Source organism: Suricata suricatta, chromosome 10 (assembly GCF_006229205.1).
Source record: "Suricata suricatta isolate VVHF042 chromosome 10, meerkat_22Aug2017_6uvM2_HiC, whole genome shotgun sequence".
Taxonomy (NCBI): domain Eukaryota; kingdom Metazoa; phylum Chordata; class Mammalia; order Carnivora; family Herpestidae; genus Suricata; species Suricata suricatta.
The window spans coordinates 10,147,972-10,171,441 of record NC_043709.1 but is presented as its reverse complement, the minus strand read 5'-3'; the positions used below and the strand labels follow the sequence as shown (position 1 = coordinate 10,171,441).

Here is a 23,470-nt window from a genome sequence, read left to right as displayed (position 1 = left end):
GTCTTTAAGCATCTGACTTTGGCTCTGGACATGATCTCACAGTTTGTGAGTTTGAGTCCCACATCAGGTGAGTTTGAGCCCCATTCAGGTGAACTCAAGCCCCACATCGGGTGAGGAGGAGCATTACTTCAGGTAAAACACAAGCCCTGGGTGAACCCCGCCTTCTCTCTCTCTGTCTCTCTGTCCCCCAACTCTGCCCCTCATGAGATTCTCCTCTCTCTCTGCCCCTCACTCACTTGTCCCCTCTCTCTTAAATAAATAAATAAATAAATAAATAAATATTTTAAAAATAAAAATAAATTGGGGCACCTGGGTGGCTCAGTCGGTTAAGCCTCTGACTTTGGCTCAAGTCATGATCTTTTGGTTCACGAGTTCGAGCCCTGCATCGGGCTCTGTGCTGACAGTTCAGAGCCTGGAGCCTGCTTTGGATTCTGTGTCTCCCTTCCTCTGTGCCCATCCCCTGCTCGTACTCTGTCTCTCCCTATCTCTCAAAGATAAGGAAACACTAAAAAAAAACCTGTTTTAATAAAAATAAAAATTTAAATGCAAAGAAAGTTCAAGTTACCATACATCCCACACCCGGGAGACACATCTGTTAACATTTCGGTGAACATCTTCCAGCATGTGTTTCTCTCTGAGGCTTTAAAGGGAGGGGGCCGTGAGCCGCATCCACCCATTTCATTGTCTTTCGTGTTGTCCTCCAGCTCACCTTTTTGCAAGTTTTGAATCGATTATTAATATTGCACACAAATTTATAAACCCAGCAATCCTTGAGAAACCGAGATCTGGCCTTCCCGGGCTCTGGCCATTTCCAGGCATTGGTTGGCCAGAGCTGAAGACCACTTCACACAGGACAAGCCCCTCTAATTCCCTACAGTCCCCACCTGTCCCTGTTGTGCCCCCAACACCTGCCTGACCCCCATCAGGCTGACAACCTCTGCTCTAGGCATCTACAAGAACTAATATCTGTCAAAAAGCTACAACCCACCAACCACCATTCCAACACGCTGGACACAGGTTAACACCTTTCATGCTTAAAGTCGTGTAATGGAATAGGCACTATTATTATGCCCATTTTACAGATGAGGAAACAGGCTCACCAAGGCTACATCAATTGCCCAAGACAACAGTGAGAAAGCGACAAAGTTAGGATTGGAACCCCGGACAGTCCGGCTCCAGAGACTGCCTCCAACCCCCTTACTGTATGCAAAGGTGCACACACTCAGCGCCAGGTTGAGAGTAACGTTCCATACTGATCAATATAGTTTAGGATCATCTGATTGATAAAAACAAGAGAAACTTAAAAAAAAAAAAAAGGCAAGAGTAGACACTTGTTACTTTTATCCACCCAGTGTTCCTTCCTTTAAGGAATAGCTCTTTTCCCAGCAGTTCTGGTGGGCTGTCTCCCCTCCCCCGCCCCCCCCACCTCCTCCTTGACCAGGAGACTGGGCATGTGACCCAGTCCTGAGCAATCATGGCATTCTTCCCATGATATTGCAGGGACTGGTCCGGAGATGGGAACATGACCCAGGTCTAGCCAGAGTCTTTCCCTGAGATTTTTTTTTTTGGTAGGCTGTCTTTCCAAACTCAAAAGTGATCTGATATGTGCTTGTCCCTGTCTGTGTGGCCAGGCTGACTGCCCTATGGAGAAAAGCCATCTAAGTCAGAAAAAGATCTAGCTCAGACAGACTGAGAAAATGAGAAAGAGAGAGAGAAAGAAGAGGGAGAGGGAGAGGGAGATTTTGAGTCCCCGCATCCTCAAGGCCAACCACATCTCTGAGTCTCCAGGAACTGAGCCAGTAAATTCCAGCTTAGGCTACACTGAGTTATATTTACGTAAAACCAAAAGATCCTTGAATTCTACATCCTCATTATTTTCTTTAATGACTCACACTGGCCCATCATATGTGCTCAGCATAATTTATTAACCATTCAGTCCCTGGTGAGCATTTGACTCTTCCCAAATCCCCCTGCCACCAACGATGTGGGAAAGATCCTTTGTGTGCTCATCCTTTTCCACATGTGTGCAATTATCTCATTAGGGGAAATTTCTTGACATGAACTTGAACATCAGTGTGTTCTGTTGTCCTCGACCTCCATCTTTGCCTTGGGCTTACTAAGTCACAGACCATCCCCCACACCCAGTGTCTTCCTGGCCCTCTGTGCCCCAGGCTCCCAGTAAGTCTTGTGGCCAAACCTGGACAAGAACGACAGGCCTGAGGATAGCGGACACGTTTGGAAGGTTCGCTTGCAGCTGGGATCTCACAGGCCGGAGCCTCAGCAGTCCCAAGATTCAGGGGTGGCCCATCTGCCAGGCACAGCCTGCCACCAGTTCCAAGTCATGAGAAAAAAATAAGAAATCAGAGAATATTATGAAAGGGAGAGACCTCAGAGATGCTTACTCCCGGACACACACCCTGACCATCACCCACCATGTCCCACGTGGCCCGGCAGACTCAACCACATGCCCCACATGGGCCAGGATTTTTGTCTGCCTTGTGCCAATGCCAAGAAGAGTGGAAGGCACATTGTAGGCCATCAATAAACATCTACTGAATAGATGGATTGATAGAAGGAAGGAAGGATGGATGGATGGATGGATGGATGGATGGATGTATGGATGGACGGACGGATGGACAAATGGTCAGATGGATGGATGGATGGATGGATGGATGGATGGATGGATGGATGGACAGACGGATGGATGGATGGTTGGGTGGATGGATGGATGGATGGATGGATGGATGGATGGATGGATGGATGGATGGGTGCATGGACGGACAGATGGACGGATAGATGGATAGACGGATGGACGTGTGGATGGATGGATGGATGAACGGATGGACGGGTGGACGGGTGAATGGATGGTTAGATGGGTGAATGGACAGACCGATGGATGGATGGGTTGATGGATGGACATATGGATGGATTACTCTAACTTAGTGGCCCAAATGGGTTCAAGGGCAAGTTCTGCCCCTTACTCATTCTTTAAGCCCCCTCTATCTCCAGGTCTCAGTTATCCTACATGTAAATGAGGATATTGAATTAGACCATCTCTAAGCTCCTTCCAGCTCCCTCACCTTCAATCCAGCTCTATCAGGTGGGGGAATTCTGAGCTTTGGGGCAACAGAAAGCATCACCTACATGGTTTTACTCCAGTTGGATTCAAGGGCTGGACCTTTCCCATCTCTCTCTTGAGGGGTGGGAAGGCCACTAAACTTGTTTCTAAATGTTTGAAGTGATGCTTGCATTAGTTTGGAGTGGGAATGAAGTCAGACAGCATAGAGCTTAAACCTGAGCTTGCCTCTTCCTGGCTGTGCGACCTTGAGCAAGTAACTTAACTGTTTTCATTCCTATGATATACGGATAGTAATACGCTTTGTAGGGTTGTGGAAAGGCTTAAATGCGAGGATATAGAAGCACTTAGCACAGTGCCTGCCATCAGGTAAGCACTCCGTAATGGTAGTGCTGGCTGTCTGAAGACTTCCTAAACCCCATGTTTGGGGACTGCTGGGTGTTGCCTATAACCAATGATGGACCAACTATGAACAGTCACCTAGTTCACATGGAGGAAGCAGAGCCCTGTTTTGGGGGAAAGAGTTGACCTCAGGCCAGAAAGAGCTTCAAGAAAAGCCCTTTAAGGGAAGCCTTTCCCATCTGTGTTCTTTCTACTTGAAATTTAGGCATGATGGCTGGAGATCAGGCAGCCACTTTGGGCCATGAGAAGACCTTTGGGATAGAAGCAAAAAGTTAGGAGGAGCCTGGATCCCTGATTACCAGGCTTCTATGAGAACAGTCCTATATTACCTACCTCAGGCGTCTTTTTCATAAGGGATAAATATACCTCTAATATCTTGAAACCATTGTTATTTGGGTTTTCTGTTTCATATAAACAAACCTAATTTTATTTATCCCCATTTTGCAGACAACAAAAAGCAAAGCTTAGGAGAAATTCACACAGCTAGCAAGTGCTGAGTTGGGATTTGAATCTAGATCTCTACGGCTCACCTACTACTGATTCTACCAAACTCATGGCCGTCCACGAGAGGGTCCCTCCCTCCCAGGCTACCTGCATATATACGATTAGACATGACCAGGGCTGTAAGGACACAGGGAAGGAAGGAGTAATCACAGAAGGCTTCACAGAGAAAGTGGTATTTGAGTTGAATCTTTAGAGACTGAAATAGTAGTAATAATTCAACCATTCAACCAGCACTTCAGACAAAACAGAATTTGTAGATGCCAACCCGTGGTCCTGGGCAAGGTATGTCCATCGGGCAAGGCTGAAGCATTAGGACGTTTCAGGGACCCCTAAGACCATCCTCAGGTTCAGTGATTCACCTGGAGGCTTCACAGAACTCAGCACATAGTCTTACCTACAGCCATAATCTATTACCGCAAAAGAATACCAAGCAAAACCAGCAAAAGCACCTAGGGTGAGATCCGGACGAAACGTGTCATGAGCATCAAGTGTCCTCTCCCAGGGAAGAGGTGGCACTAAGTCCTCAAACAGCAAATTGTACAAATGCATGTGAGTTGCTGTCACCTAGGGAGGCTCAGGAGACACTCTGCCCAGGGCTGGTCATGTGGGCATCCTCTGCCCAGCATAGACTAAACTTCTAGACTCTCAGAAGGAAAGCAGCGTTCAACATAACCCATGTTGTTCGCCCAGTTTAAGCCCAGGGAGCCACTCTTATCAGGAAATAGCAGGAACCCACAGACACCCAAGTTCCCAGAAGCCCAGCTGAAGGCCAAGCTGGCACACTTGATTTGGTTTTTTTGTTTGTTTGTTTGTTTGTTTAAGAATTAAGGGCTTTCTTTTTTTAAATAGTTTATTGTCAAATTGGTTTCCATACAACACCAAGTGCTCTTCCCCACAAGTGCCCTTCCTCCATCACCACCACCTCCTTTCCCCCTCCCACTTCCCCTGCAACCCTCGGTTCATTTTAAGTATTCAATAGTCTCTCAGGTTTTGTGTCCCTCTCTCTCCCCAACTCTCTCTCCCCCTTCCCCTCCCCATGGTCCTTCATTAGGTTTCTCCTGTTAGACCTATGAGTGTAAACATATGGTATCTGTCCTTCTCCACCTGGCTTATTTCACTTAGCATGACACCCTCGAGGTCCATCCACTTTGCTACAAATGGCCAGATTTCATTCTTTCTCATTGCCATGTAATACTCCGTTGTGTATATAAACCACATCTTGATCCACTCATCAGGTGATGGACATTTAGGCTCTTTCCATGATTTGGCTATTGTTGACAGTGCCGCTATGAACATTGGGGTACATGTGCCCCTATGCATCAGCACTCCTGTATCCCTTGGGTAAACCCCTAGCAGCGCTATTCCTGGGTCATAGGGGAGTTCTACTGATAGTTTTTTGAGGAACCTCCGCACTGTTTTCTAGAGCGGCTGCACCAGTTTACATTCCCACCAACAGTGTAGGATATAAAAGACCTATATGATGAAAACTATAGAAAACTTATGAAAGAGATTGAAGAAGACACCAAGAAATGGAAAAACACTCCATGCTCATGGATCAGAAGAATAAACAGTGAAAATGTCATTACTACCCAAAGCAATCTGCACATTCAACACAATCGCCATCAAAATCCACCGGCGTTCTTCTCAAAGCGAGAACAAGCTATCCTCAAAGTCATATGGAAACACAGGCTTTGTAAAGGATGGCAGTCCCGGACCTGCTGTGTTCATTTTTTCTGCATAAGGAATGACACCTTCCTCCCATTTCTGTTTTTGAGGTGACCCCGGAAATACTCCTTTGTGCCTCAATCCAGATTTGTAGAGAAAAAAAATCTAGTTGACTACACAGCTCACTTCACCAAGTTTCCTAGAGAATCATCTTGAATTGTGCAAAAGTCAAGGGCGGGAAGGCAGTTGGTTCCAAGAGTGTGACAGCATTAGACTGGTGGGTGGTGGGGCCTGGCCTCTGGCCCTGAGCTGGCCACTAACTCAGGTTCCAGCTTTGTCAAGCGCATCCTAGAAATGAGCCTGAGTTTTTGCTTCGATGAAATGAAGGCATTGGGTTTCACCTATATCAGTGAGCTTGTGCTGCGTAACAAACCACCCCCAAAGCAGACATTTGTCATTTCTTGCAGTGCCATGGGACAGCCATGTGGGCCGGGCTCCACTTAGGGATCCTGCTCCCAGTGTTGCCCGAGCTCACTCAGGAAGCTGCAACTGGGTGGCAGTCGGGACAGCTGGGCCTTTCTCCACATGGTCTCCGGTCCTCAAGCCGGCGAGGCCAGAGGCTGGATCTCATGGCAGGTGGTCAGAGTCAAGGGGAGGAGAAACAGACTCTACCTCCAGATAGGAGGAGAGAGAGGCAGAGTAGCCACACAAGGGGGTGTGCACACGGGGGACGGTGGAAATTGCAACCAACTTTGGCCTCCACCACACTATCTCCCCTATGTTCCTTTCATTCATTCATTCATTCATTCATTCATTCATTGCTTTTACCAGACACAGAGACATGGAGGTGACCTTGTCCTCATGAAGCCTCCAGACTGGTAGGAAACAAATGAATAAATTGATGTGAACTGCAAAGTTACACCGAGTAAGCATTTATTTGTATAGATTTTTTTAAAGTTTATTTATTTATTTTGAGAGAAATAGAGAATGCAAGCAGAGGAGGGGCAGAGAGAGACTCCCAAGCAGGCTCCACACTGTCAGCACAAAGTCTGATGCAGGGCTTGAACTCACAAACCATAAGATCATGACCTGAGCCTAAACCAAGAGTTGGGTGCTTAACTGAATGAGCCACCCAGGCGCCCTGAGAAATTTCTTTACACGATATTTTTGTTCCACAAAGAAATTGGATCAACCTGCCAGAAAAGGCACAAGCAATGAAACTGGGAATTTTAACCAGAAAGAGAATTTAAAACAAAAGGGGAAAGAAACGAGTGTTTATCAAGTCCCCACTATGTCCCAAGCATCTCACCGTCATCTTTTCTATCACCTGAGGTGAGTGGGATCATTCCCCTTTTATAGGTAAACAAACCAGGCTCATTACACATAAGCGGCTTGTCCAAGCCCACACAGGTCCCGAGTAGCAGAGCTGAAAGTCCCACGGCCACGTCTGGCCCCCAAAACCATATGCGACAACAGAACAAATATAAAGAGCTACATTTGACTATGAGTTTCCTAGCAGCCTGAGGGAAAAGAGACACTAAACATCGCCAATTGGTCAGTAGACAAGAAAAAGCCAGACATGTTATCTAAGAAGAGCAAAGCCTTTCCCAGCACCGAATCCATTTTCCTTTTCCTACAGGGGAGTCAGGAAAGATAGCTTGTAGGGTAGACTCTTAGGGGCCCAGCTGTCCAAAGTAATGTCGCTAACTAAATGGCCCATTATCCCCCATTATCCGCTGGAGAAGACTGGGTCTTCCAGCACCCATCATCCTCTGGTGTGAGCGCGCACGTGTGCGCGCGCGCGCGCGCGGAGGTGTGTATGCATGTGCAGGTGCGTGTATATGTGCGCACGCGCGTGCGGGGGTGTGTATGTGCCCTAACGTGCGGGTGTCTGTATGTGCGCGCGCATGTGGGTGTGTGTACGTGCATGTGCGTGCGCATGCCCATTCGTGCTTCCTACTGTCTCACTTTTCTTAGCCCCCAACCCTTGCCTCTGTTTGTCCCGTTTGCCTCTAAATGTCCCTTGTCCACACCCAGAAATGCAAAGAGTCCCCGCTATGCGAAACTCTGCCAGTTTTAGGAAGTGCCGCCGCCTCGAGAGCCTGCACACCAGATCGCAGCAGACACAACTTCCTCCTCACGCGGGGCTGGGCGGGGCCACCGGAAGGGGCCTGGCGCAGCCTTGGTGACACGTCTCTGCCTGGTCAGCTTGAGCAGCCGCTGGGTCAGCGGGCAACAGGAGCGCAGGCCGCCCTTCCCCCGGGCTTCAGGATGGACCTGTGCCACCCAGGTAAGCACCCGGGGCCAAGCTCCCTGGGCCTCAGTTTCCTCCTATGTAAAACGGGGACAGTAGTGGCTGTCTCACAGGAGCTTGGAAGGCATCCATCTGTAAATCGTTGTGAGACAGGTGGGAAGCGCAGAAGCTGCCACACGTGTTTACCAGCTCAGGCGAGGTGCTAGGCTGGGCTCCTGCAGCCGGGGGAGTCGTGAACACAGGCCCTGTCCCTGCCCTCCTCACACTCTAGATGGGGAGACAGATGTCAAGATATCAGTGTCATATGTGAGGAGGTGACAGGCAGGACGAAGGACAGCCAAGTAGGATAAGGGACATGGGAGGGGAGGTCGAGAAGGTCTCGGGAGGAGACACCGTCTGGGCAGAGACCTGAAGGAAAGAGGGAGTGATCCAGGGGACCTGGGGAAGGAGTATTTAAGGGGAGACAAATGATCAGTGCAAGAGAGATGACAATGTTGGTGACAGTGGTTGTTGGGGTGGCACGGGGGCCCCAGAGCTCCTGTTTGGCTTTTAAGAGTTGGGGGTGAGGGTGGCCTTTGGGGAGGCTGAGGACCCCACCCAGAGTGCCAGTGTCTCTTAGAGAACCATGGCCGAGCCCCTCCTCAGGGCGCAGGGCTTCGTGTCTGGGGGAAGGCGGAGAGGCGTGTGCGTGGTCGGGAGGGAAGAGAAAGGGATGGTGGTGCATTTCTGCAAGGCCCAGAGAGGAAGAGGGACAAAGTCTTGTGCCCTGCAGTCAGAATGTCCTGGCACTGGGGCACCTGGGTGGCTCCGTCAGTTAAGCGTCAGACCTCAGCTCAAGTCATGATCTCCCGGTTCGAGGGTTCAAGCCCCGCATCAGGCTCTGTGCCTGGAGCCTGCTTCAGATTCTGTGTCTCCCTCTCTCTCTGCCCCTCCTCTGCTTGCACTCTGTCTCTCTCTCCCTCTCTCTCTCTTAGAAACAAATAAACATTAAAATAAAAAAAATGGCCCAGCACTGCCTGGAAACCCAGAAGACGAGGGCCTCCAGGAGCTGTCCAGTTCCCCAAGTTCAGGGGACCACACACCCGTTAGCAACAGAACCCTTTCTTCAGACAAAACCCAACGCAAAGCCGTCTGACCCCGCCCACCGGGCCTCCACTGGCCCCGCGGCTCCGGGGAACCCGGTTAGGGAATCACTCGTCCCCTTCAACAGCTTTTGGGCTCTGATGGCAGGTGGTGCCCAGACTGTGCGGGGTCCACGAATATGTCTTAGGGAAAGACTAGACGGCCGGGGGGAGTGCCAGCAGGCAGCGGCACCTGGCTCAAGGTTGCTCAGCAGGGACGAGGTGATGGGGACAGGGAAGTCATCCCCGTACGTGCAGCCTGGCTTCGCACCATTATTGCTTTGTTCTTTTGGGTCTTCACAGACCGAGGTCCTTTAGAACAGAGGTGGCTGTCCTTATAATGAGGAGACTAAGGCTCACAGAGGTGGACTGCAGGAGAAGACTGACTTGCTGGAAGTCAGGTGACCAGTAAGTGACAGAGCAGGGACAAGAACCGGGAGGACAGAGAGCCGTGGGGCGCCGGGCTGCGGGCGACGGGAGGCCAGAACGTGGACTGCTGCTTTGCTTTAAGCTGGTGGCCCCGGGGGGTGGAGGGGAGTGGAGTCAATGCAGGAGGTCTCTTGGGAGATCAGAGATCTCCATGGATTGGTTCATTCATTCACTCATTCATTCATTCATGTGATAAACAGTCAGCCCTCCAGCGTGCAGGTCCTGGGCTGGGCAGGGCTGGGGACAGCTGCTGGTCCAGGACACGGGGGAGCAGGAGACAGATCGCCAGATCCTGCAGGACAATGACCCAGAGTAGATGAGGAAGCGACTCCTTCCACATGGGAGGAGGAAATCTGGGAAAACATCCTGGAGGAGTTAGAGGGACGAAGGGAAGGTCACCCTCTGTTACCCAGAGTGGCTCTTAACTGAAACTCCTCCACAGCTGAGTGACTGATTTCCCCTCTCCGAGCGCAGACCCCTCGTCTGTGCGTGGGCACCATCTCCCCAGCCAGAGCTGGGAAGTGGGGAATGAATGGGGATTTGGAGCCAGTTCCCCTCCTCCCTGGCCTTAGCACCCAGCTCTGCACCAACCCACCAGTGGTCATGGTTGGCATTTCCCTTCTGTGGGCTCGGTTTCCCCACCTGTACCGTAGGACAGGATGGTGACCAGGGTCCCCCAGGGCAGCCTCCTCCCCGCCCCCCCCCCAGTGTGTTCTGCCCAGAAGCAGGTCAGGCCTCCTCCCCCAGGGCCTGCTGGGAAGGTGAGAGAGGTTCAGGCACCAAAACCTCTACGTGACCAAAGACAGCACCTTTGCGCTGATGCAGGGAGGCTGGGGCGCCGTTAAAAATAGAGTCAGGGTGGCTCTGGGGGCGGGGAGGAAGCCACACGACGCCCGCAGAGCCTCGGGGGCTGGGCTGGGGCGAGGAACAGCTCAGCCAGACACCTGCTCCTGCCCCAGTGCCCCCTCCACGAGGACTCTGAGGAGCCTCTGCCCCCCAGGTCCACAGGATAGCGCCCCCCTCCTGCCCTGGAAAGGGGAAGCAGGGCCAGCTGTCCTGGAAGGGGGCCTGCGAGCAGAGAGATTTCTAAAAATATGATGGGAAAGAGGAAGGACAAAGGGGAAGTAGGGAGGAGTTGGGGAGATGGCCAGGGTGGGCCCCAGGGCACTCACAGCTGGCCTGGGCACGGGGCAGAGGGCAGCCACAGCCTACGGTGGGGGGGGGGGCGGGGGGTGGTGTCAGCCGTCCAAAGGCAGCCTTCATGAGGTGGGAAAATCATAGAGCCCGGGGAGGAATCAACGGAGTTCACGGTGGTGGCTGTTACCATTTTCATTGTGTGTTCCATTACCATTGTCACTGAACCCCAACTCCACGGGGTGGGCCCCTGGTGGCTCAGTTGGTTGAGCACCTGACTTCAGCTCAGGTCGTGAGCAGTTTGTGAGTTTGAGCCCCACATCAGGCCCCCTACTGTCAGGACAGAACTTGCTTCAGATCCTCTGCCTTGCTTCCTTGCCCTCTCTCAAAAATAAACAAACATTTAAGAAAAATTTTTTTATAAATTAAACCCAACTCCCACGAGCTGCTTCGGTGCCTGAAACTTCAGCGTCACCAGGCTCCGAATCAGAAGCGGCCGCTCTGACCGAGCATCCGCCCTGAACCTCAGTGTCCTCGGCTCTGAAATGGGGAGAAACCCCCACTTGGAAACAGACAGGTGAAGGGCTGGAAGGCCGCCTGCAGGTTGCAGCAGCCCAGGGGCTACCCGATGGGGGTCAGAGTCCCGCCGGAAGGGGACAGGGGACTCGCGGGGTCCACGAACGAGCTAAACCACGAAAGAAGCTCTATGAAGACAAAATGCAAACGACCCCCACCCCGTGCCATCCCACTGTCCTGAGAAAACTGGACCCACACCTGTGCCTCAGTTTCCCCGGCTCTAGGAAGATGGCTTGGTTCTCTCTGGTGCCCCACCCCCACCCCTGCCAGAAAAAAGGAAAGAGGAACAGACTGTGGACTTCGTTCTCCATCTGGCCTTCGTTCCCAACTGTCAGCCTCGTCAGTCAGCCTCGGGGGCACTTCCCTGTGAGAACAACCAGGGCTACTGTTAGGGCGGTTTTGATGATTTGCATGAAAATATCTAGAATCAGAAGATCAACAGCAGAGGTGTGGCCTCAGAGTCCTGGATGGGCCTGGGTGTGACTCCCAGCTCCAGCCCCATCCCGCTGTGGCACCTCTGACAGGTCACTTGACTTCTCTGAGCCTCAAGTGCCTCCTCTGTAGAATGAGATCAGACACACCTTTCTCCAGAGCGGTCTTCCGGGACTCGAAGAGCCCAGAGCACACAGGGCCTAGCACACAGTAAGTGCTGAAGAGCCCGGAGCACACAGGCCAGGCGCACAGTAGGCGCTGAAGAGCCCAGAGCACACAGGGCCTGGCACACAGTAGGTATTGAAGAGCCCGGGGTACACAGGGCCTGGTGCACAGTAGGTGCTGAGGAGCCCAGGGCACACGGCCTGGCGCACAGTAGGTGCTGAAGAGCCCGAGGCACACAGGGCCTGGTGCACAGTAGGTGCGCACGCGCCATGCCGCCCCTTCATAGACAGCTTGGCTTATGGGTTGAGCAAGATCTCAGAGCTGTCCATGCAGATCCCAGGGCCGCTGTGGGAACGGGAAGGACATGAGGGGGAGGCCCAGCACAGAACAGGAGGCACCTGAGGGGGCAGAGGGTGAGTGGGAGTGATGAGGCAGAAGGAATGGCATTTGAGACGTGGGGAAAAGCATGTGCATGTATGAAGAGGATGCACATGGGAACAAGTGGACGGTGTCCAGGAGGCCTCAGGCCCCGGGCTGGGGGCACAATGTCAGATGAAGATGGGGTCCTGCGTGCCCAACCGAAGGGCCCTGGAAGATTCGGGGTCTCATCCCCAGGACAATGGGAGGCCGTGGGAGACAGGATTGGAGGTGCCAAGTGGAGGCAGGGAGACACGGGGACACCCTGCAGTCATCCAGGGACACACCCGCGGTCTGGGTGGAGGTGGGGGTGGGGCCATGGAAACAGAAAGGAGATGGACGGGGCTTGGCACAGGGTGAGAGAGGGGTGCGTGTAAGCGGGCCTCCGGGGCTCTGGCCGCCTCAGAGCTGTGAGATCGAATGACATAACGTATACAGAGTGGCTGGCACACAGTAGGTGTTTTTGAGCTGAAGGTCAGTGGGACTTTTCCTTTGCCACCTGCCACCTCTTCCCTGGAAATGAGGCTCTCTGGACCTGCAGAGCTCAGCGTCGCAGGGACAGCGGCAAAACTCCCAGAGGGCCACCAGGAGGAGGTGCGTGCACAGCCACTCCTACTCCTTGTTCCTGGGTCCGTGCCGGTGACCCGCTGGGGACAGAACACCATCAAATGGCTGCTGGGTTAGGTTGTATACTGCATCCTGGAGGTTGGTGGCCCACCATGCAGGACATCAGCTCTAAGCTGACGCCTTGCTCTATCAGGCTGGGAGCTGCTGGGGGGTGATGTTGTCCCAGCGGGTCCCCTGGCCGTATGCTCCTCCCACGCCTGTTTTACTGTGAAGAGGGTCCAGTGAGATGTTGTGCGGTACTTGGAGTCGGCAGATCAGACACTCCAACAGCCCCCAGCCAGTGGTGTGGCCGAGGCTCTGGGGGAAGGAAGGGACACTGCGTGTCCAGACCATGTGTGCCTTCACTGGCCTTTAAGAGTAGAAGGGAGGGGCGCCTGGGTGGCTCAGTCGGTTGAGCGTCCGGCTTTAGCTCAGGTCATGATCTCATGGTTCGTGGGTGGGTTCGAGCCCCGTGTCGGGCTCAGTGCTGACCGCTCAGAGCCTGGAGCCTGCTTCGGATTCTGTGTCTCCCTCTCTCTCTGACCCTCCCCTGCTCACGCTGTCTCTCTCTGTCTCTCAAAAATAAATAAAAAACATAAAAAAAAAAGAGAGAGAGTAGAAGGGATCCTGTGTAACCAAATCGCCCCCAGGTTGCTGATTGGTCTTCTAGAGGAACGCTAGGTGTCTGCGCCTGGCAGCAGCGTCAGTAGCTCGGGAAGCCTGGGTGAGCCGCTATTCATAGAGCCTCCTGCCCCCCACCCCGGGCCACTCGTGTGCTTCACAAACGTCCTCAGCCTCCATGCCCACTCCTAGGGGACCACCTCCGTGCCTCTTTCTCCAGACCTCCCTCTTCCCGACCGTCCAATCTTCCTTCCTCTCCAGCCTCTGCGAAGTCCCACCATCCTCTCCCGTTCATGATTAACCTTCAAACATTTGAGAGCAGAGATGCATTTCTTCCAGAATAGTGTAGAACTGCAATCCGGGACAAACAAGCTACGGCAAAACCGGAGCCAAGCCCACAGAACAAATAGAGGAGGCTCTGTTAGAGAGGAAAGGGGAGTGTGAAAGGCTGTTGTGAACAAAAAAAAGTCCAGCAGCGTTAACTGGGAGCATGAGGTGTAGTGGCTTTACGTCGTCTGGGTTGTGATTTTCTCATTGGCTGGGCTGCTGCAGGGGGAGTCAAGGAGTAGCTAAAATCTTTGCCACTTGCAAGGGCTGTCTCCTGCCCAAGGGTCTGCAGTTGACGAGTGGTAGGGCGTGAGAGCGCCCCCTGCTGGCCTGCCCCTCCATGCTGAAGGAGTACATTTCATGAATAGTCGCACAGTAAACGCATGCGTGTTCTTATTCTGCCCTTGAAACGGATGACCAGGCACTCTGCCCAGAGTTCTGCCCATCGGGAGGATTTCTCACCCCTGTCTCTCCAGGACACCTTTGAGCAGGGTTCAGTAGCTATCCAGTGGGTACGTGTCCCCAACCACGGAGCGACCCATTCTGGAACCGGGTTCAGGCGTTTTGCTCCTTTGCCTGAAAGATCACAAGGGATCTACCCATGCCGACGTAGTGTGAGCCAAGGGACCTGGTGCCACAGCAGTGGATGCCATAGGGACCTGGGCGATCTGTTCATGGGACTTACTGGCGCCTTCTGGTTTTCTGCACACTTGTTTCTCCTGAGTAGACCGTTTCTGAAGGACTGCTGTTGTGTTCGCTTGACTTTATGACTTGGTGGGTCGCAAGGACCCATCTCGACTGCTTGACCAAGGGAACCCTTATCGTATACGGTTGTCATAGCATTTCAGGACCCTTCTTTCTGGGCACCAGCGTCTCCTTTAGTCATCGGAGTCTGGGTGTGAATGCTGGCTCAGGGCCAGAAACTGGGCACAAGACCTTAGCTTTTCATGCAGCGGCTGTCCTTTGGGAGGGCTGCATCCTTGGGTGAGGCAGCTCCGTTTGGCTAACTCAAGTTCCTGAGGAGGAAACTCAGCTGTGACATCAGCAGGCTACCCCCAACCCTACTTCCAGCCACTGAGAGAAATGGGTGCCCTGGTCCTGAAGGGGAGAGCTGAAGGCACAACATAGCATCCATTATACACATGTTGGACACTTACCATACATGGAATACTTGCTTGGTGCCTCAGCATCTCAACACCCAGTTTCCATCTCAAATCCAAGATGGCAGCTCAGTCAATGGAAGGGAACTGTAAGGAGACAGAGTCCTTAATATTCTCTCTGCTTTCGTTTGGCAGAGATAATGTCTGTCCTTGCAAAACCTTAAAGAAATGTGACCAGGTACATCCTAAAACTAGGCCTTAAAGAGTTGGAGAGGATATTGAAAGGCAGGCAGGAGAAGGCATCCCAGGGTGAGGAATGGCAGAGGCACGAGTGGGGAAGTAAGACAAAGACAGTGTGGGGACAGCGAGGAGTTGGCAGCTGGACTGTCAGACCGTCACTGAGAATAATGGAAAACAACGCTGACTAGAGAGGCCGGGAGGCCCCAGGACCAGGATGAGAACTTCTTCCTCTAAGTAATAGGGAGTCCGTGGAGATTTTGACCACACGAGGGTTGCGGATGGAACAGGAAGGGTTAGAGGCGGGCCAGCTGACCTCCAAGGCGGGAATGGTCACAGCACCTTGCACAGAATGGTAGCACACACATGTCCCCTTTAATTCATTTCCAGGTGAGGAGAAAAAAGCCCAGGCTTTGTAGCCAGCCTGATCCAACCACCCCCTCGGGCTGAACAGCTTGTCCCATGGAACCCTGCCCAGGTCCCTTCATCTCTCTGAGCCTCAGTGTCTAGAGCAGGAACTGCAAAGTGTCCCCCCAAAGCCAGTCTCCCCACCTTATGTAGTAGGGGTGGTATCAGAACCACCATCCTAAAGGCTCATTCCCCGGCCTCCCTTGCATCTAGGTGTGGTCATGTGACTACGTCTGGCCAATGGCATGGGAGGCAAAATGATACACCATTCATTCCCTGGTTGCGTAAATTACGCAGCTAAGTGAGCTAACCACGCAATCTGGGGAAAGCCCAAATGAAAGTTCTGGGGAAGGGGACGAAGGACATCAACAAGTATTTTGAGTACCTGCTGTGTGTCGGCTCTTTCTAGAAGCGGCGGATGCGGCAGTGAGCACAGTTGTTGAAGTTCTTGTTGTCCCCGTGCTGAGAGTGTGATGAGTAGAACAGGAAAGGTGCAAATAAACAAAATGGCGTCAGAGGGCCTGTACCCAGAGGGGCCAAAGCTGGGCAGGAAGGGGAGGGAGGGGCAGGGACAGCTTAGGAAGGGTAGTCAGGGAGGAGCTGACATCTGGGCCAAGGCCTGAGTGAAGAGGGCAAGCAAGTCCTGGGTTTCTGGAGGGAAGAGGGCCCTGGGGAAGCAAGAGCCAGCCTGAGGGGCCGGAGCAATGGAGGGGGGAGGGGGGCGAGCAAGCCAGTGACCCCCCCCCAATCTTCTCTCTCCAGACCCAGCGGAGCTGAGCAGCGGGGAGACAGAAGAGCTGCAGCGGATCAAATGGCACCGGAAACAGCTTCTGGAAGACATCCAGGTGTGTGCACACTCACACTCACACATGTCCATACGTGTATCTGTGCCGACACACCCTCCACCACACCCACCCACAGGCAAACATGCGTACGCACTCACGCACACTGGCACTCGCTCCGGACCCCCGCCTGGTCAGAGAGCGGGGCCAGACCCCATCCAGCCCACCCCTGGCCTCAGCCCCCACCCCTGGGAGTGGGACGAACGGAATTCCAGGGGCTCCCCACTGCCAGGGCCCAGAGAGAGTCAGGAGGGTGGGGGAGAGAAGAGGGGGCAGTCAGTTAATCACCACCTGGCGCTCCATATGCTTGATGACGCAGTAGGTTCTTTTCCCCCTGTGTGGCCCCAATCCGGTCTCATCTCCACTCTGGGCCTCAGCTTCAGCCCCTCAGAAATGTAAGCCACTGCATCAAGACAACACCAGTGTGTGCCCGGCACTTGCCCATACTGTCATTCCTTTAAGGCAGGCCCTGGTTCTGTTCCTGGAGCTTACTGAGCTCAGTTCTGCCTCAGGGCCTTTGCACGCACGGTTCCCGTGGCCTGGGACCCTCCCAGGCTCTCCTTGTGGCACTTCCTTCTTACTATTTCATTTTTGGTTCAAATGCTGCCTCCTAGAGGCTGCCTTGACCACTCTGGCTGTGGTTGCTGGTCCCTGCCCCCCCGCCAACACATGCGTCCCTAGGAAAGTTAAGATACAAAATCATTCACTCAGCAAGTATTGTATTGAGACCTACTATGTGCCAGGCTCTTCCTGTACCATTCATTACATCACATCATTACATGAATGATCAGAGATCACTCTCTCTATTAGGGTATAGTTGACCTACCCTGTTTCATTAGTTTCAGGTGTACCCCAAGATGATTGGACAAATCTCTCCCTTACGCTGTGCCCACTACGGGGTAGCTACTCTGGTCATTTCATTTGCCCATGGCCACCATGATCCCAGCCCCACTGGACCGTGAGCTCCGTGAAAGTGTGGGTTTGTCTTACCCACCACCACACCCCCAGCTCCATAGCCAACGCATAGTAGGTGCCCAATTAATATTGGCGAGTGAATCACCATTTTATTTGTGGGGAAGCCACTCGGTGACATGGCCGAGGTCATTTGGACAGATGCTGCCTGGGCTCAGATTCGGTCTCCAGGCCCCATGCTGCCCCCTGGGTTCCCGAACAAGCCCTGGGGCCACCATTCTCAGCCCTCAGATTCCAGGGGAAGTTGAGGAGGGGCTAGGGTGCCGCTCTCCTGTCGGCCCAGTGGTCGTGGCTGGAAAAATTAGGGCGTCCTCTGCCACTGGGCGCCTCCTGCAAGGCCGAGATAAAAAAGGCTCCAGGGGAGCAGGAAGAGCACAGACTTGGAATCCGGCCTTGGAAGCGTCCCCTCACCCCTCTGCACCTCAGCGCCCTCTTCTGTAAATTCCACAGGGATGGCAAAGTCCCCGAGCAGAGAGCCTGCACTGTCTGGCACCCTGGTGTCCCCATAATACTGGGCATATAGTAGGCCCTGAGGGAAGGGTGAGTGACAGAGTAAATGGATGGAGGAGGGAAGCCAGAGAGGAGTTGGGGCCCTGTCCTAAGGTGGGAATCCGTTCCTCGGGGCTGGGGAGGCAGGAGGGAGCCACGGAAGGAGCTGGAGAAGGGCATTCTCCAAGCTATGCTTCTAGAAGCTGGCAGCTGAGTGTAGGAGGGCCTGTCGGGTGGACTTGGCTAGAAGGCAGGAGACTTCACAGCTGCAGGGGGCAGGGGGGAGGTTGGAAGTAGAGAGGGGCTAAGGGTAGGGACTTGAAGACCATGTCCCCCAAGGAACAGGAGCCCATGGGGAATTGGGCATCAACAGACAATAGGCTGGCGTGGGATTTGGAGGATAAGAAACATCTGGGAAAGGGAGGGGAGTGCCTGGGGGGTGCGGTGGGTCAAGCATCTGACTCTTGATCTCAGCTCAGGTCATGCTCTCACGGTTTGTGAGTTCAAGCCCCGCATCGGGGTCCTGCGCTGATGGTCAGAGCCTGCTTGGGATTCTGTCTCTCCTTCTCTCTACCCACCCCCCACCACTTGGGCTCTCTAAATAAACAAACGTTAAAAATTTAAAAAGAGAGAAAGAGAGAAGTATCTGGGAAAGGGATCTGTCGGGAGGTGGGGTGGCAGTGGTCTGAAGCCCAGGGATGGAAGTCATTGTTGAGGGTGGTGAGGGTCGGGAAAGCCTTTCTGCCCCAGCTCTGTCCCTGACTGTCCCTCCCTGTCGCACCCCCTGCCGCCCCACAGAAGCTGAAGGATGAGATCGCAGATGTGTTTGCGCAGATTGATTGCTTCGAGAACGCGGAGGAGAGGTGAGGGGCCAGGCCAGGGGACCCCGGGAAGGATGTCACGCACCGGGAATGAGCGTGAGGGAGCAGGGGCCATACCCGGGCCTGGAGCCCTGGTGAAATCCGGATCTGCCTGGAAGAGGCAGCAGGGAGGGCCTGAGACCCCATCTCATGCTGGGGGCTGGTCCTTCCTTCCAACAGCCCCCTCTCTGGACAGACACTCATCCCACCCCCTCCATCTGAAGTCTCCTCCAGCCCCTGATCAGTCGCCGGCCAGGAGCACCATGGGATGGGCTAGCAAGAGGAGAGCTCAGCTCTGTGACATGGTGTTTGTCCCCGCCCCTCCCTGGGCCTTGGTTTCCCCACTTGTGGGGAATAAGAAGTTGGGCCCTACCTAATCCCCTGAGGCCCCAGGCGCTGACGCCTACACACTGTCTCAGGAAATCACCCCCTACCGCCCCTGCCACCCCTTGGTCTCTGATCACCTTTGTAGCCCCACGCACAAATGCACATAGGCGCACACGTGTGCCCTGAGTCTCCGGGTCCCCTGTTCCAGCCCCAGCAACCACAGAACATTCACAGAGCCCCTGCCACCAAGCTGTTGGAAGCTCTCTAACCTCTCAGCCATGCTGGGAGGCAGGTGACGGCATCATCCCCATCTTACAGATGGGGAAACTGAGTCCCAGGGAGATGAAGTGACTCACCTTCTGTGGCTAAGCCGGCAAAGCGGCAGAGCAGGATTCGCCCCAGGGGTCGGGCTCCAAGGCTGTGCCCCCGCCCCCGCCCTCCCTGTTATCTTGCCCCCACAGGGAGCACAGGGCCCCTCTCCATGCTCTCCCTGGAGCAGCTCTGGGCTTCCAAGGCCACGGCCCCAGAACCCCATGGGAACAGCCCAATTTGGTAGCTCTGGGCGGGGCCTGGACCCTGCATTTCTCATGCTCTCCCAGGCGGTTCCAGTGCAAGGTGTGAGGACTCCACTTGGAGGCCCTTGGGGAATATTGGCCGTAGCTTAGGAAAGCATCTCTGGGGATGCGGTGGGGGCGTGCCCCGGGTCCCGGGGTGGCCCGGACTGACATCTTCTCTCCTGCAGCCGCATGGCCCAGAAAGAGAAGGAGCTGTGCATTGGGCGTAAGAAGTTCAACATGGACCCCATGAAGGTAGGTCGCTGCGGGGGCTCAGGCTGACGATGCCCACCTTCAAGATGAGAAAGCCGAGGCCCAGCAGAGCTCAGCACCTTGTCCCATGTCCCACAGCCTGCCGAGGCTTAAGTGCTCTGTAGCCTGGTGGCAGAGCACGAGGTAGGAGCCAGGTGGATGTGGCCACGTTTTACGAGGTGCACAGACATGGAGTCTGTTGGCTGAGCTTCTGCTTCCTCCTTTGTAAGTAGGTCCCCGGACAGTGGGGCCCCTTAGATGCTGGGGCTCAGTCTCCAGAAGTGTCTTCCAGCCTCTCTGCTGGGGGGCAGCCAGCCACAGGGCACTGGCATGGAGCGCCCAGGGCTGCCGCCACTCTTGTCCCTCCCCCCACACACCCCTCCCCGGGCCTCAGAGCAGCCCCAGCCCCGCCTCTCACCCAGCTAGGTGACAGCCAGCTCCCTTCCTGCTTGAACAAAGTCGGAGGAAGCCACAGGCTGACACACGGAGAGAGGGTCCCGGTCATCAAGGCTCTGGGTGGGAAGGTTGTCTCTTCCTTATCGTGGTGACACAGGCTCACAATGTCACACACCCACCTTCCACAGCCTCGGGAATCAGACCCCTGCCCCAGCCACACAGAACACACACACGCTCACACACACACAAACGCTCACACGCAGGTCCACACACACTAGCTCATACTCCCACCAGAGCACCTGGGAGGGGCCACCGAGGAGTCCCCAGGACGCTCCGCCTGTCACTGAGAGCCCCTCACAACCCGTCCCCCACCTTCCAACCACCTCTTCCCCAAGAGGGACAGGGACACGAAGGGGCCCTCACAGAAAACCGGAGACCGACCCCTCAAACTCCCACAATTCGAAGGCCAGGTTCTGAGCGCCTGGGTCCTGAGGCGTGTGTGATATTGTCAAAATCAGGAAAAAGCAGGTTTCACGGAGAAAGGGAAGGAAGCTCTCCCCCTCTGAAGGGTGGGACTCGACAATTTCCTCTCCTTTTGATTCGGCTGGGTTTTTTGCTAATTTCTTATACAATGGACATAGATTACTTGTGAGAAAAAAATGGAACTCTATTTTTAAATATATGAATATTAAGGGGACAAAAGAAATGGCTGAATCATTCATTGATTCTTAAAATTATAAATTCATGGAATCATTGAACAATATAATCAGTGTCAGACCGAAGGGGACCCGGGGAGCGCCTGGCACGAACCTGGCCCGTTGCAGGATGCTATCAGTCTTTGCATGCCTCCATTGATGGGGACCTCACCACCTTCCAGTGGCAGCTTCTGTTAAGGAGGGACACAGCTTCCCAGCCAATGTCAGGATGCCAGGTCCCAATGCCCCACAGCCTGTCCCACAGTCTGGCCACGGGGACCCCCTCCCTCCTTCCCTCCACTCAGGCCTGCTGCTGGAGGGGGGGCGGTGCTGATCATGTCAGGGGGCGGCGGGTGCTGATCATGGGCTCCATGTACCACCGTCAGGGTATCCAGTACCTCATTGAGCACAAACTGCTGAACCCCGACGTCCAGGACATCGCCCGGTTCCTATACAAGGGGGACGGCCTCAACAAGACGGCCATCGGCGTGTACTTGGGGGAGAGGTAAGGTGGCGCTCGGCCTCAGGGAGATAGGGAATGAGGGCGTGCGCGTGTGCACGCGCGCATGCGCACAGGTAAGTGAGCGATTATGTTAGGGAAGTCGTAACTCTGGGAGCGTCAGAGGGCTCACTGATCACTCCCCTCCACCTTCTGAACCAAAGCCTGCCTGCGCGCCTTCCTTCCTTCACTTATTTGTTCAACAAGTAGATATTTTTTAGGATTTGCTGTGTGTCAGGCAGTGGTAAATCCCTGGATTTATACTAGTGACCAAGACAAAGCAAAACTCCTGCCTTCAGGGCGGTACATTCTAGCGGGAAAGACAGATCCCCAACTATGTAAAAGATGTTAGAAAATGTTAAGTTCTTTGAAATGCAAATAAGGCAGGGAAGGGAGATGACAAGCGTTGGGAATGGAGGGTCAAGGGCCGTGACTTTAAATATTGTGAGTAGGAGGGGTCTCATAGAGAAAGAGATGTTTGACACTTAAGGGAGGTGAGCAGTGAAAGACATCTGGGGGAACAGCATTCCAGACAAAGGAAACAGCTTGTGCAAAGGCCCTGGGGCAGAGGCTCAAGGAATGTCAGGCTGGCGAGATGAGAAGCAACAAGGGAGGGAAGACAGAGTAGGTGAGGAGGTGGGGCGAGAAGGGGGCCCCTCTGGCTCTTGGGAGGGGCAGTGGGCTGTAAGGAACCAGGGAGCAGCTGGACCAGCAACCCTTCTCCCAGGCTCCCCAGGGGACACATTCCTTCTCCCGACAGGACAGGGGATGCAAGAAAGGCAGAACTCCCTGATTTGAGCTGGGAAGAAGGAAGTAACAGGAATGGGCATGGTTCTCTTTATTGTACAGACAAGGACGCTGGGGCTCCAGGAGGTCCAGTGGCTAGAGTAGGGTCATCGAGGCAGGAAGTGACAGAGGAAGGATTTGATGCAGGACTGGCTGCTCCAAAGCCAGAGTGCCCCCTCCCTTCCCTCCCTCCTGGAGTGACACTGCTGGTGACCCTTGGGGGACAACGGGGGGGGTACTCCCGTGTGAGGACATGCATGGGCACATTCGGGGTGGGGGGATGTGCGCTCAGATGGATGTGGGCGCTCCAGCCGTGGCCGGATCTGGAAGAGGATGCGCTGCGCTCCTCTCGCAGCCCTCCCCCCACCGCAAGCCCCTGCCCCCTGGAGCCGCTGGGCGCCAGCAAGTTCCAAGTGCCTGTGCCCTCCTTCCCGCCCTCTCCAGGGATCCCTTCAACCTGCAGGTCCTCCAGGCCTTCGTGGACTGCCATGAGTTCGCCAACCTCAACCTGGTGCAGGCCCTCAGGTGAGCCGTCCGGAGCGCTGGGCCCAACCCTCGGGGCTGGCGGAGCTTGGGCGGGGGTCCAGAACCCCTCAAACATCGGGAGCAAAGAGGGGGGCCTAAGGGGCACAGATGAGATACTGAAAGTACCCACGGCCGGGAACAGCGTCTGGTGTGTCACAGCCACCGCTCCTGGCATTGCTACGTGACGTGATTGTAGCGACATTTAATTAGGGTGACGATTGTGACTATTCCTACTACCGCCCCACAGCTTTGGGGATGAGGATTTTATTTATTTTATTAGTACAGCGTTACTGGTATCCCCTTCATGATTACATACTGAACTCCGAGCCCAGAGCGCCCGGTGCCTATCCCAGCTCTGCTACTCACCCTTGTGAAAGCCTCACACAGGCGTGCATGCACACACACATGCGTGCGTGCGCTCAAAACCCCCTGTGCCTCAGTTTCTTCATCTGTAAATGGGAGCAATAATCATCCCAAAAGTCATAAGGCTGTGACGAGTAAAGGAGGAAGTGCTTAGAATTGGCTCAGTAAGTCTCGCTGCTTAGGGGGATGCCTGGGGCCTCAGCTCCCGACGGGGGTATTTGATCTGGGCTTTGAAGGATGATGAGGAGTTTGCCAGGCACAGAAAGAAGGAGCCGCCACGCTCTGAGCAATGTGGCTTCCCCTCCGGTTCCCCTGTTCTTTAAGGGAGGGGGACTGGGGGTGGGAGTCCCCAATACTCATCTGTTTGTTCATTCATTCGTTCTTTCACTCGTTACTGGGCAGTCCCAGGGTCCCCCCACCCCGGGGCCTGTGTGAG

The 23,470-nt window shown here is 54.2% G+C and overlaps 1 protein-coding gene across 5 annotated transcripts in view; it reads left to right on the top strand.

Moving 5' to 3' along the window:
* The first annotated feature begins 7,646 nt into the window (after positions 1 to 7,646).
* Positions 7,647 to 23,470, top strand: part of CYTH4 (cytohesin 4) — a 28,930-nt gene continuing 13,106 nt past the window's right edge. Inside the window, exons 1-7 of one of the 5 annotated variants that reach the window (XM_029955949.1) lie at positions 7,647 to 7,937; positions 16,237 to 16,319; positions 17,156 to 17,342; positions 18,576 to 18,640; positions 19,707 to 19,773; positions 21,248 to 21,366; positions 22,591 to 22,671. In XM_029955949.1, the coding sequence (XP_029811809.1) occupies positions 17,244 to 17,342; positions 18,576 to 18,640; positions 19,707 to 19,773; positions 21,248 to 21,366; positions 22,591 to 22,671 (431 nt within the window). In that variant the 5' untranslated portion in view covers positions 7,647 to 7,937; positions 16,237 to 16,319; positions 17,156 to 17,243. Of the gene's footprint in view, positions 7,938 to 9,344; positions 9,431 to 16,236; positions 16,320 to 17,155; positions 17,343 to 18,575; positions 18,641 to 19,706; positions 19,774 to 21,247; positions 21,367 to 22,590; positions 22,672 to 23,470 lie in introns of those variants that run through there. The other 4 variants (XM_029955950.1, XM_029955948.1, XM_029955953.1 and 1 more) reach the window with 4 other exon arrangements.